The following is a 15,295-nucleotide window of genomic DNA, read 5'->3' on the forward strand; positions in this document are numbered from 1 at the left end:
AAAGTTTGGGAACCCATAATGTGAATTGCTCAGCTTTAAAAACAGTCACTGAAGACACACGTTCTGACATGTTGTATTAAGTGCTCAGTGAGATCCGTTTGCAATTATTCCTGCACTCTGCCAATCCAGACCAAACATCAATCCAGATTTTTCTTGTAAATCAATATTCCTTTGAAATGAAACGTTTATTTGTTTTGAAAAGTTTCCACAAACATACATGACAGAGAGACAGTCCATCATTCACAGATTCTCAGATTTTACTGACTCATTTATTTTTCTTTCAAATGGCAATTTGTTTGCAATATTTCAAATATTCTGAAGCATATTTGGTCTGTTAGTTATCCTCCTATGACCCAGATGATCGGGGATGGGGGTTTGTCCTCTAAATTTCTCTGAGAAGATGCATGCAAGCTATAAGTGAATGTTAAAGAGGACATCAAATGCTTGCTAAATGGTTGGAAGAATATTCCTATGTAAAACATTCTTATAAAATATTAGATATGAAACATTGACAAGTCAATCCTCTCATTATTACAATATATTTTGCATTACAATTGGCCCTATTGGATATATGTAACATTTTTGCACTGTACCTACACAAACCTTTTTAAAATGTTATTAATTATAAATTTCATCTCTTTTTTTAATATTCAGAGTGGTCCTTTATTGTGTAATGTTCCAGTTTGAGCATGAAAAATCTCTACAAAATTCCAAAACACAAAGTCACTCCAAAAGCAGTTATTCTCTATATCAGTAAGCACTGTTTCTGAACTCCCATTGTAGTTTTGAGTTTTCTTCTGGGAACGAAAAACGTCACAATATTCCTCATTTAATAATTCCCGTCAAAGGCGTATACACAAAAAAAGTGGCGAGGCCTGGTTTAGGGAGTTGAAAAGCTAATTTTCAAAATATAAATTCTGAAACCAAAATTTCAGAAACCATAGTTCCAACGAATATTCGCAAACCGCGTCACAAACTTATGTGCTTGGAACAATGTAAACAAATAATATTTTTCGAATAATTAAGGATAGAAACCTAGTCGACCTGCAAAACAAAATCAAGACTATAAAACGGACATAATAGGTACCCTTTAAATAGCCCAGTTTTGCTTAAAAAATCATTAGCTATGGACATTGGACTATGGACAAAGTTGAACATTTTCATCTAAACATTTTGTTTCCAGGTTTTTTTTTATCTAAACACATTCAGCTTTCGAGATGGAGCCAAACAGCTTGACAAGCTATTGGGAAGGAAGAGTAATGACTTACACTTTCATGCCTGTTATATTCTTTCCGTTAAAGTTGGACGCATACAAAAGAATGAGAAAATGAGCAATCTGGATTGTTTTGTCATTGACAGTGATGATTATTGTTGGCTCTCTACATGTTTCCAAACAATGAGAATGATCTATGATTCACATGCTAAAACTGTTTTCAATTACTGATTTGAAGAGAGTTAACAGCTTAGTGAATGAGATAATGCACATGTTCAGGAAAGTTCATTTCAGCCGAAACAGAGCAATAAATCACATTGGAATTTCTATTAGCATTTTTCTTTTCTTTTATTCAAATGACAATATATTCGAAATCCCTTTTTTAGGGAAAGAACAACAACATCTGGCTCAGCAAATGTAATACTCACTCAGTACCAAAGAAAATAAGTAAATATTTGCATGCTGAAGAAATCTTCCATTAATCTGCACCTCATGACCTAAACGAAACACAGAAGCAGATGAGGCCTGTCTGAACAAAGCCAAGAGTTTGTATGACACTCTGGGTGATTTTTGCCTTCAGTGTGTTACTAATACAGAGTCATGAATTTTCCACACTGAGACTTTCTCATTCATATCCGCTTTGCCAAATCAATTTTGAGCTTACTATTCTGCCCACAGAAAGGCATTTCCATAGAGGCTTTAAGGTGAAGCCATGAAGAGACTGACAGCCTAATCCTAGATTTTTAGGACTGCTCAGATAAAAGTCCTAAGATCAAGTCATATGCTTGTGCATTAGGGTTAATTGCAAGTTTCCAGATATTCTGTTCTTAGCTGTTTTGTGCTGGTATGGTTACCAAGCAAACTGGAATCTGGTTTGTCCTTAAGCAGAAGGTCGGCTCAAGGATGAGGAGCCGTTGAGGGAAGCGAGGTTTTTAAAAGTTAAGCATTCCAATAAAAATAATGAGATACAATGGAATCTCGTATGCACAATTTACTCCAAACATTCCAACACTGTTTAAAGAAATTAAACTTTAGTTAGAGATTGTTTGGATTATTGTGAAATGGGATATATAGAGCCAAGGAACTGTCACCTCAAAAATATTTACCTTTCATTTTTGCAGTGCAGTCAGACTCTTATTCAATCATTTGAGAGAAGAGGTGACAAAAAATATATGATAACATATGCATTTAATAAATAAAATATGCTTGGCTACCTCAAATGTCATGACGGAAAGTGCCCACACACTAGTTTCAATGTCATCCGATTGCTGTTCTTTTCCACACAACTCTCATTTTCAGTCACTCAGCATCAAGCACTGATTTGCCTCTGATTTATGGCTTTTGTCAACGATATATTAACTGACGGTGAGACTGAGTCAGAGCTAAAATTGTGTAGTGCACAGATATTGGTCTGTAATAACCAGCCGTGAACCATGCCTTCCATGTTCACAAAATATTCAGAAGCTGTCATTTCGTCTGTTTTTGCTCCACCAATGAAAATAATAAGTCACTGCGTAATATACCGGTATATTTGTTTCCGAGCAACACTTAGTGGTGTTTAGTTTTTAAAAGGATCTGTATTCCAATTTTGGTTGAATGAATGATTCATTGACTCATAACGCCATTGTATTTTTGTATTCGACTTCTGATCTTTTCCTTGGCATTTCCTTAAAGTTGAAATATGTAAAAAAATAAAATAATTATATATATGTTAAAATGCATTCTCTTAACTTAAGTGTCACCGGCCCACCGGTGGGCCCAAATCCATTACATTTTTAAAACAGTAATATCCTATACTAAACCTAAACTAATCTTGACAAACTATATATCATTTGAAAGCTTACAATCTCTTACAATGCTTACAATGATTTTCAAAATGAATTACAGAGGAGCCATAATTTATCAATTTGCAACAAGAATATTTTCATACTCCTAAGGCGTGTTTAGACCTTTATTTTGAAATAGCAATGAACATGAAAAATCATGAAAGAAGGGTAGAAACCTCAGTTTGTTTTCATGCCAAGTGTTCAAAAGATAGCATCCATTCAATTATTTTAGAAAAAAAGGTCTGAATTTTTTTTAAATATAAAGAAAAAATTATAGATTCACCATTTGTGAGGTGGCAGGAAGCTATAACGCACATACTTATTCTTTTTGTGTTTCTTAGAGGTCGAATTCATATCAAAATCTGCCAAACGTCTCATATTACTTCTGAATAGGATGTCTACTTCATAAATTGTATGAAAATTGTGGAAATAATAGTTCATATCACTCAAAACACATTTGGAAATGGAGGCGCCCTTATATGGGCAGTAATGGAGTCTGGTTGTCCCCTAGTGAAAAAGTTTGGTACTGCGCCCAAACAAAATCTTACTGAAAGCTCATTTTTTGAAATATCAACCTAAAATTTGAAGCACAACTTGTTCAGATTTTTGACTTTGATTTTTTTTTGTTGCAGTTTTAGAGTCGCCCAGGTTTTGAAAATATATATTTTCTATAAAATATGAATAATACATTTTTTTACATTGTACATTTTCATAAACTCAAACTTCTATAACTTTTTTTCTGTTTCACTTTCTTAATTTATTTCACTTCTACAAAAATCTGCCAAATGTCTTCTTTAAAAAAAGACCAATCTTACGTCCATATTCCAAAGCATTCTTGAATTACAACCATTTAAGTTTGAAATGTGCATTTTCATGTATATTCAAAAAAGGGGGGTGACACTTAAAGGGTTAACCCGGCTTATTGCGCAACATACACTTAAGAATGAATGGGTTATATACTGTAATATTTAATGTTACCCATGATCCTATCAGAGCTGTCAGAGTGCTGACTGCTGCTCTTCTGTTTTAGTCTGTGAAGCGTGTTCTGGTAAAGTGACCTAAGTGGATTCTGAATGCACCTTTAAAAAAAAGAAAAAGGAAGAAGACAATGATGCAGTCTGCAGTCTGAATTAATCATCATTCTTTTTTCCACCTGAAAATGCTTTCCCAATAAAATGTGTCTGATTAATATACTGTGTAGGCCTACTCACTGCAAATTCCTCAGGGATCAATCATAACCACTCCAAATGTATATACTTTGCTAAGAGCAGTCTGGCAACACTAGTCATCTGAACTGCAGTGTTTTTTGAGTATGACGAGACGTAATTCCAGCCACATGTCTGTCGGGTTTAAACAGACAAAAGAGAGATGCATGCAGCAAAAGCAATGTGAATCAGGACCTGAAAGTGACTCAGACTGTTAGACACATGCTTGATCTCAACAGGTGTGTTGGAACAGATGTTGTTAACTGTGGAAATATGAAGGTAAAAGAGTGGCTGCAACGCATTCTCATCCCAAGGCGTCACTAAAATGACAATTTTGACCATGCTTTAATATTCAACGCTTTAGGCACCCTTTAGCGTCAGTTACATGACGCGATCCTAGGGCGTCATCTTACTGACGATTTACCTTTAGCGTCAGTTAGATGACGCGGGTAGGTTTAGGTCTGGGGTAGGGTTAGGATTAGATAGCGTCAACTAACTGACGTTAAAGGTAAAGCGTCAGTAAGATGACGCCCTAGGATCGCGTCATGTAACTGACGCTAAAGGGTGCCTAAAGCGTCGAATATTGAAGCATGGGCAAAATGATTCCCAAGGCGTCAGTTTCATGACGCCTAGGGTAGCAATACTCGAGAGCACGTAGATGTGAATTTGAGAACTTGTACAATAAATATTCGCGATATATGAGGTGCAAAACTGATTTGTGCACAAATCAGTTTTGCACCTCATATCGCGAAAAGAGTAGCGAAAGTGAAGGCGCGAAATTTGAATTTGCAGTGACAGATTTGAGAAGTGGCAAGTGCTAATTTGAGGTTGTACTGCGAATTTGAATGTTAGAAGAAGTGCAAATATATTTTAAATGTTTGTGACTGTCATTGTATTTCTGTGAATGGCATTTTACACATTTGTGATTGCTTGTCTGCAGCTTCAGATTCAGAATACAGGTTTGTGACTATTGTCTGCGAGTGCAAATTTCAACATTCAACTTCAGATTTTTATTTTACAGGTTTTCACATTGGAGCTGTGAGTGTAACTGTAAATGTTCACATACAAGTACGAATATTTATTGTACAAGTTCTCAAATTCACATCTATGTGCTCTCGAGTATTGCTACTCTTTTACCTTCATACTTATCAGGGCCATTTTATGATTAATTGAAATAAATTTCTTACATACAGCTCCTGTAAGCACACTTCTTTTTCACTTGGGATTTTGAACATAATACTTAATTTTCTGATAATACAGGAATACTTTAGCACACAAAGATTTTTTTCCCGGATTTATGTCTGAGATAATATCCTACTTTGCATCTGAAGGCGACATCAACATGGTCAGTCTTGAGGACAAGAGAATACGATACCAATATGATCAGGGAAACTGTAAACAGAGACACATGTAAGTGTGTTTGGGATGGATTGATAACGCAGGCCATTAAGTCTAAAGGGAAAGATTTCTATCATGATTCCTGTTCAAAAGTGCTGTGTGGTTATTTTTTTCATGGCTTCTGGGTACTTTTCAAATATTCATAATACATGCTGATGGATATCAACAATCAACATCCCAGGCAAAGCAAATACAGTGTATGCACGCACACACACACACACACACACACACACACACACACACACACACGCACGCACGCACGCACGCACACACACTCACACACACACACACACACACGCACGCACGCATGCAAGCACGCACGCACACACACACACACACACACTGCTAAGCCACAAGTTAGAAGCACCGAAACATGATCTAATTTCAGACTTCAGAGTGGTTTTCATTTGGATTAATGGACAATAATACAGTCGGCATTCTGCATATAGAACATGCAGACGATTATGGAAAGCATATGAGTTTGATGTAAGCTACTTCATTTTATTTCAGACCTCAATCAGGCCGGTTATTTCAGTGGATCTCCATTTGTAACAGAGCTATACCACAGGCCCATTGAAGCAGCTTACGAGCAAATCTTGGTAAAGTTGAGGAAAACACTATGATTCTTTTCCTTCTACTTTCTTAAAAATAACAGTTCCATTCAGAACCATAATGGTTTCACAGCCTGATATAACAACCAAACAAAATCACCACAAAGAGCTTTTTATTTTCTTGTCTTATTATAAAACAATCTCTGTTCGATAGATAGATAGATAGATAGATAGATAGATAGATAGATAGATAGATAGATAGATAGATAGATAGATAGATAGATAGATAGATAGATAGATAGATAGATACTATTTTAGTAAATTAACTGTATTACACATCTAAGCGTTTGGTCTGTAAGTCAGTCAACAGCGGACGTGTCACCCAGACCACTCACGCTGAATAAGTGAGAAGCAGTGGAAGCTGTCAGATGCTCCTCCTATTTTTTTCTCACGGCTACTTTGTCAACCGCATTAGGGAAGTCGTATAAGAAGTCTTACTCTTACTAGTCCACCTTCACAACAACGAGCGTGAGGAATGAAGAAAGGCAACGCTTTTTATTACTGTTTTGTTTGGTTTCAGGAGTAACGAACTAGTGTGGAATTAGTTTGTGCGTTAAATTCTGTGGTTGGCCAGAACTGGATAGACTAACTAAACTAAAAACAGTTTATTATGAATTAAAAGAGAGCAAACGACTGAAGAAACGGAAGCTCGAAGATATACCATATCGACGTCGCTTTGAAATATTATGTTTGGAGAGTCAGAAATACATATATGTTGTTCAGTGAGTGGTGTGGTTGGGAGGAATGGCCGCGCGCAGCAGTGATGGACACGCCGCGGACAGGTGCGTACTGACTGATGATTTAAAATGTACGCTTTGCCATGACTACTTCGTTGTTGTGAAATTATTGGAGTGAGAAACAGTTGTCCAGCAAAGGAACATCTGTTATGAACTGTGTTACATAAAACATGACAAACGCTTTTTGAAATAAAATAAAATTAAAATCATACAAATGCTCTCATTTGAGTCTGTAAGACACGGTTGTGCATTGGGCATTGAAATCACATGTGAAAAGGCAGAGCGGTTTGAGTGAAAAGTTGCATTGAAAAATTGACATGATTTCAGAATCTGTTTTGTCCCTCTTTCTTCAACTTGACATGTTTGCACAAAACCTGATGATCGTGTTCTCCAGCATGATTTGAGACTGATCCAAACAGCATCTAATGCTTCAGTTGAAACAAATACCGTCTTTGAGAATATCACAGATTTACCCATTTTTATTAATAACTTAGAAATAGTACTAAATCCATATAATTTAAATCTTTAAAATCCACTTTTTTTCCGTAGACATTTGCACCTCTCCATACTTTACATACAACAAAAACATAATCTAATCACTGCATACAATAGGGCTTCTAAAATTGTGCAGTTAAAAGGATCTAGTTCTACCTGAGATGTTTGTTAAAATAATAAGGTTTATTCAGTCATATGAAAATATATTTAAATATGCTAATTTTTGTCTAATAACACGCTCTCTAAAATGTGAAAACCACTCTGTGTAAATCCACTTACCACTAACAATTGATAGCAAACAGATAACTATGATTCATGGTTGTGGGATATAAACAAAAGCCTACTGGCTATTTAAAAACAACAAACCATTAGACATACAGTATCCTGCCACAATGGCCTGTTCCAACAGGAAGTTGAAAACAGTGCTCATCAGCCTACTTCATGGGGTTGTTAAGAACTATGGGTGGGATCTAGCATGAGACATATTGATTCTGAAGAAATACTTTCTATTTTTAACAGATCATCCAAGAGGAGGAACTGCAAGTATTTCACGATAGACAAAATTGCCATTGCCCGATCCCTGTGTCTGGGCTCAGGGTTTAAGGGCAGGTCCGTCTGAACATGGTTTCAAACAAGTCATGCGAGAACATCACCAGAATCGATGTGAATGGGAATCCGGTGATGAGCACTGTGATGTTTATCGCCGGGGTGGTTGGCAACCTCATGGCTCTAGCTATCCTGGGTTTCCACCAGAAAGAGCGTCGAACCAAGTCCTCAGTTTTCTGCATTCTCGTGACAGGCCTGGCTCTGACAGATCTGCTGGGAACGTGTTTACTCAGTCCACCCGTTTTCATTTGCTATTCCCAGAGCAAATCTCTGGTGGGTCTGACAGGAGATCGGTGGCTGTGCGGACTCTTCGCCTTCGCCATGACGTTCTTCGGCCTGGCCTCTATGCTCATACTCTGTGCTATGGCAGTGGAGCGGTGTCTCGCCATCAGTCACCCGTATTTCTACTCCAAACATGTACGCCGCAGCTTCGCTAAGATCGTCCTCTTCCTCATCTATCTCTTTACCTTCGTTTTCTGCTTGCTGCCTTTCTTTGGATACGGGCGGCACAAGCAGTATTGCCCAGGCACGTGGTGTTTCATCAAGATGGAGGCAGAAGGAGAGAGTGAGGATGAGGAGAGGAGAACACTGACCTTCTCGCTGTCCTACGCCGTGCTCATGGCGCTGCTCATCGCTATAGTGTTCTTGTGCAACGGTTCGGTCATCGTCAGCCTCTGCCGCATGCACCGGAGCCAGCTGACACGTCGGGGTTCGGTGGTGTCGGCTGGGCGCAAGAAGAGGCTGAGCACCTGGTTTGGACAGGGAGAGGAGGAAATGGACCATTTACTGCTGCTGGCCTGCATGACCTTCATCTTTGTCATTTGCTCCTTGCCCCTGACTGTGAGTAGCATACATTTTCTATTGTTTTATGTCACTCCGAAGTGTTCTAGTACAATGTTTTCCAGCTTGTTTACTTAAGATGAGGATCTTGATGAGATTTTACAACAGTTAGTTCTGGTCCCGTGGTCAAGTGCTTTCCAAGAGCCCTGATCTTTTGTATAACTATCCAGACAAGAGTTTGTGAGTGGTCAGCGTTTTGGGAAACCTCTCTGTTCTGTGAGGCTTTACCGCTCTCATATAGGCATGCCAGAACAGTAGTTGGTGGTATTGTGCCATAAAGCTTTTATTTCAAAAACTACGGAAGAACATTTTGGGCTTGCTTATCGAAGTTCATTTTTTCCTGATGTCAAACAATAGAATGGTGAAACAAAACATGGGAGAAACAGAGCTTTTAAAAACTTTTAACCAGGGATATCAACTTCGCTCCTGGGGATCCACTGGAAAGCTCCATCCCTAATCAAACACACCTGAAATTTCTAACCTAAAGTCTTCATGATTGCTTGAAAATTACAGGCAGGTGTGTTTGACTAAATTCTCCAGGACATGGCCCTCCAGGACCAGGAATTTTGAAATGGTTCAAAATCAACCAGTTTAAAGCCTTGTTTGCTGAAATCATGTGACTTGGTGATTTTGAAACAAACTCCAAATCACTGATTAAAAACAAGATTTGTAAATGTCTCAAAGCTTCATGAAGCACGAGCGCGCTTCACTACAAAACAGAGGTGCATACTCATTTATGTTGACAGATTGCGAGGAATAGTTGAACCCATTTGATGGAGAATAACCATCTATGAACAACTGTTAGCTGTTACCATCCACAAACCTTGTTCATGATGTAACCCTATTCTAATACGTATCACGGAAAATGTAATGCATTTTCAAATGCAATTGTTTTTTTGTTAGCTTTTATTTTCAAAAAACATTTTCAGTGACCTTTCAGTGAGTCACTTTGCTGTTGGCGTTGCTATCCTGCCGCTGTATTTAACTTGACCAGACGGGGGATCGCATTGGTAGTCAGTGTATTATGTTGCTGCTAATTTGCATAAAATGTACATAAAATTGAGCTTTGCTCAACTTTGTTGCATCACCCACAGTCTATGTCACGCTGAAAATCAGACACTCATTAAAAAATATGTCTGGTGTCTTTGTTTCCCTTGATGAAAAATCCAGAAAAACAGCTGTAAACAGCATAACCCAGCCTAGACCAACATGTAATTCCTGCTGGTTTATGCTGTATATTTCAGCAAGGGCTCTTTCCCAACCCTTGTCGTCCTTTAAACAGATGCGATATACTGGAAATAGCCCTGCTTGAACTGTAATTGCTCTTAAAACAAATGATTCTGCTTTAAAAGGGCATGGAGGTTGTCTTTACAATTTGGTGGCAAATTATTCACAGTTGTTTAGTCTAAGATCAGTTCAAAACAAAATCTTTTGCCTTTAAATTGCCTCCTGCTAACATACTTACGGGTTTATTTAAGTGATTGACTAAACATCAAGTCTACATTTTACAAGTCAACCAGCCTTGGTGAAAAGCAGCACATATTTACCTTCTTCAACCCATTCAGTGAGCTGTAGGTGAGGTTGAGGTGTAGTCCTTTGAGTTCACTGGGTGTGTATGTGCTGCGGGGGAGATGTGACATGTATTACATAACAAAGGCTATTATTTTTGCATTGTAATCCCAAATCCCAGTTGATGTGTTATTTTACCACGTTGTCTGAGTTAGCTTTTAATTTAGAAGCACGTTACAAACTTGAAAACCCTGGAAGACTGGATTAGATGAGCCCTGTTTTTCCTCTACCAGTTTAAAATAGTTTGGTTTCTAAGTAGATCAGTTCAGTTCGGAGATCAGTTATTTTTTTCTGTTTTTGAACATACTAAAATCATTTGAAAAGATTCTATAAGTGTAGAACCTTAAAACAAATTACTATATTGCTCAAACTTTGGTTAAAGTTTTGAAAAAGGTTTTGTTAGTAACAAAAGTTATAACAAAGGCTATCAATCAATGGAAGATAGGATATATATGACTAAATGTGTTTTTATTGTGTTTTGATAATTAATCACACTAATGCATCAAGCTCTCTCGATTTTTCTCTCTTGTCTCTCGCTCTTGCTTTTTTTCCCTCCCGTTTTTTACCATGACCTCTCAGCCGTTTTGTACACTTCAGCATGCAGTCTCTGCAATATATTGAAAGATGACAGATGACACTAATGGTATTCCCTTTGTCTCATGAAATGCTCTGTTTGTCGCCTGGAAATAAACACTAGATACTTTATCCAAAGCAAATAGTTTACATAACCAAACCATTGTGATATTCTTTCCATACACAGACTCAGAATCATGTGCATTTGCACCCACCCAAATGTCATATTTTACCTTTGTAATATTAAACGGTAAGGAACGTCTCCATTCAGAACAGGCACAGGGTACAGCTGGACTTTTAGAGAGGCTGTATGCAGAAGGAGGTAAAGGAGGAAGGAACTATGTCACAATATTGGAAAAGACCTGGTTCATGTTTTCTTTTTAGAAATGTGAAAATATTTCAAATTATTGCAAAATTCTAAAAGTATGGTAATGTAATAATTACAAGGTAGACCAAACTTTTATTTTGCTGGGTTGTAATGAAGACCTTTGAGTTTGGGTGTGTTTTATCAAACAGCATTATTATTTTAATAATTATTATTATTACACGGCAGACTTCAGATTTCAATAGCAGTCTTTTTGAGCTTTAATATTCACAGACACTTGTCCATATCGATATCTGATTCATTGTACAGCCCTACTTTTGATTTATTCAACCAAAAATTGGCAAATTCTGTGACGTTCCGCTTTAAACAAGTTCCATTTGTGAACTTTCCGTGATTCCATCCGTGTTTTCTGCATTGCCGAAATCAAATGGCTGTTCAAGGTATTTGCAGTATTAAAGAAAGTTAGTTTTGTGAGTATGTATTGTGGTATAAAGTTGTTAGCATTAGTTTAAGAATGGTATATGCAGTTAATAGAGGTCCGCTCTCAATAGACTCTACAAAGCGTTCTTCATGGTCATTGAATAGATACAGCAGCTGTTTCAGCTACGCACCTATATGGCTGAAATCCCTGAGCCAAAGTATGTCATTAAAAATGATTGTGTTTAATGACCTCTCATAAGTGTCTCACATAATTGCGTTCCCAAACACCAAGCTTACATCGCAAGATAACATGACAGCGTTTGTAAATGCATTGTCGGGAAAAAAGAGCCACGGTGGCTTTCCTGCTTTCGATGCAGCAACTTCCATTTTTATTATTAATACTTTGTGCCAGTTTCCCAGGAAGTGACAATTTTGTTCTCTTGACATGGGATAGAGACTGTGCTTTATTCTCAAATTTTTTTTTTTTTTTTTTTTATAGAAACATAGCTAGTGAGGCACTTACAATGGAAGGGAATATGGTCATTATAAGTGTGTCACTGTAACCCAGAAGAGAGATCTGTGGAAATTAATTTTTGTGGTGATCAACATTATGCCTCAAGTGCTGTCGATTGAGCTTAGCCGGCATTGGACCAGGAATATTCCTTTAAGGTCAACATGACATCAAAATTGATTTGATTTACTTTCTTAAAGGGATAGTTTAAAAATATAAATTTTGTCATCATTTACTCACCCTCAAGTTGTTCCAAACCTGTATGAATTTCTTTCTTCTGCTGAACACAAAAGAAGATATTTTGAAGAATGTCAGTAACCAAACAGGCTCAGGAAATCAGGACAAAATATCATCTTTTGTGTTCAGCAGAAGAAAGAAATTCATACAGGTTTGGATACAACTTGAAGGTGAGTACATTTTCATTTTGGGGTAAACGATCCCTTAACACTTGTTTCTAGTCTTGCTGGTTCATGTAATTTCAAAGAAGAAAAAAACATTTGATACCCTGAATTGCCTTATTTTTCTTGCTTTTTTTAAGATATCAGACATGTAAGTTTATTGACAAGCCAACTTGTGTCATACCCAAAAACAGTATGCTTTGCAGACACATTCTTGATCAGTACACAGTTTAAGAAAGACAGATTAAGCACATGGCCTTATTTAATCAAATCAAAGTTTATTATTTTCTCATAAAAGGAAGGGAAATTAAAATAACTCTGTAAAATGTACACTTATTTCAGCCAGTTTCAGGCCTCTGCCGGGGGGGGGGTTTAAAACTTATTGGATGAAGGTCAAACAGTGAACTCAAACAAACACAGTCTGTTTAACTGTGTGACATTTCTACACACAATAAGACTGAGACACGCAATAAGACTGATGACTGTCTGCAATAGATGTAAACGCCAAAAGTTTTGGGGAAAAAACATGTATTAGCCTAAACCTTATAAACCGGTGACAGATTACAGTTACACTGAATTAATAGTGTTGAAATATAGCCAGCAAATGCAATTCAAGGTTAATGTTATTGAGCAAACACTTACGTCTGACAGCAGTCGTACAATAAATTAAATTCAGATGACAGAGTGATCAAAGGCAACGTGTCATTTCCTGCTCTGTGGTGGTGTGGTAGATATCACCGGCTTTGGCAAATGCAGTGCCATGACTAGGTTATTCTTAAAGCTCTTATTACAGGCACACTGGGTGTTTCTTCTACTATAGGATCTTTTGGCCCTGTGCACTTTTAAACTCTCTGAAAACACACTCTTCACACCCTCAGTTTAATTTATCCACTTACACTGTCCGTCCATTTATACATGAGTTTATGTCTAAATTTTTGGAAATGGGTGTGGAAAGTTTAAACATTAAAACTTTCTTTTTTTATTATTTTTTTATTTTGGAAAATGGTTCTATTTGTTAAGGCTAATATCATAGCTAGACTCACGTATTCTTCAAAATTACTAAATGCTAAAATGGTTTCTGATTATTAAAGTAATAATTAAATTTAAATTAAATTTGATTACAATTTAAACTAAATTGTTAGCTGATTTAACTGATTTGATTACATTTTTTTCAATGAATTTGTATTTGTCCTACAACGTTTTTTTATATTCCCTGTTACTCCTAACAGTAAAATAAGCCATGATAAAGGTCCAGAGAAAAAAAAAAGTGATATACCGTGAAAGCGCTAGAATCTAGAAAAAAAAAAACGTGATACAGATTTTTGGTCAAACGTCCGAGCACCACTGGTTAGTAGTTATCCTCTGTTGTTAGTCTTCATCCTCTGTTGAGTCATGTGAGTTGTTTTGTTGCACATCGAGGAATTTATCCAGTAAATGTGTCTCAATTGAGCACTTTCTTTTTATGCACATTTTGGTGTTTCCATCCAGAGTTTTTTTTCGGGACAAGTGGAATTTTTCATATTTTTTTTTTGTGATTAGTCAACATTATGCCTCAAGTGCTGTCGATTAAGCTGAACTTGTATTGAACCAGGAATACTCCTTTAAGGTCAACATAACATCAAAATGTCATGTTGACCTTAACAAAATATTACTTGTGTATTCCCAATATTTTTAAAGGGTTTAGGTGTTGTTGCCTAAAACCCTATGGTGAGTGTAAAAAAATGATGAGAACATATACCACTGAATATTAAGTATATTTATTAAAATTATATGCTTCACAATCCTGCCTCCAAAAATTGCCCCTATTCACTTCCATTGTAACCTAGAAGTTTTGCTATAAGAAAAAGGGAAATGAGGGATGAGCCAAAATATATACTGTGTGTGTGTGTATATATATATTTATTAGTGGTAATCAACATTATGCCACAAATGCTGACGATTGAGCATATCCCTGGAATATTCATTTTGCTGTGGTTTGCATTCCTGGGCTGTTTGTTGTTCTTGCACATGTTGTTGAAGCATTTCAAGTGATTGAATTAATCACTGGATGTCCCACTTTTGCTAATTACTGAACTTACTATCTTTGAAGCCTCTTTGTCTCTTGATTATCTGAGCTAAAGGAAAGCAATGGCCACCGTGAAAGCACTGATCAATACTGAGATCAATAGTGAGGTAAGCTATACATTACCGAGTCTCCAGAGAGGCTGGCCTGGAGTCAGTAAAGAACACGATGATACCTGAGACTTGCTGCAGTGACCTTTCAAACTAATTGAGAAATCGAAATCAAATAATATCAGCATGCTCAAGCACACCAAAGAGTGTCATATGAAACCCACGTTATCATAGATATTCAACCAGGTCTGAGATGGAACCATTGAACGCAGGCCCAGCGACATACAGTATTACACACACCGAAACGAAATTGATCGAAACCTTTGTGGGAAAAGTGACCCAAAGAAAATGCTCAGATCTCCTTTGGGAAAAGGTCGAGATTTAATAGCCAAACCAACTTGGATTACTTTGTAAGCAGCCCCCTTCAACATAAAGTGTTATTTAGGAGTGCCCATT

At 37.0% G+C, this 15,295-nt stretch overlaps 1 protein-coding gene across 1 annotated transcript in view; it reads left to right on the forward strand.

Annotated features, from left to right (window-relative positions):
- The first annotated feature begins 6,699 nt into the window (after window positions 1–6,699).
- The window catches only part of ptgir (prostaglandin I2 receptor), a 28,684-nt gene continuing 20,088 nt past the window's right edge, over window positions 6,700–15,295 (forward strand). Inside the window, exons 1-2 of the mRNA XM_056262519.1 lie at window positions 6,700–7,035; window positions 8,005–8,931. Of these exons, the coding sequence (XP_056118494.1) occupies window positions 8,107–8,931 (825 nt within the window). The 5' untranslated portion in view covers window positions 6,700–7,035; window positions 8,005–8,106. The remainder of the gene's footprint in view (window positions 7,036–8,004; window positions 8,932–15,295) is intronic.

The sequence above is a fragment of the Rhinichthys klamathensis genome, unplaced genomic scaffold (genome assembly GCF_029890125.1).
Source record: "Rhinichthys klamathensis goyatoka isolate OS25496 unplaced genomic scaffold, OSU_Roscu_1.1 h1tg000192l_1, whole genome shotgun sequence".
Taxonomy (NCBI): Eukaryota; Metazoa; Chordata; class Actinopteri; order Cypriniformes; family Leuciscidae; genus Rhinichthys; species Rhinichthys klamathensis.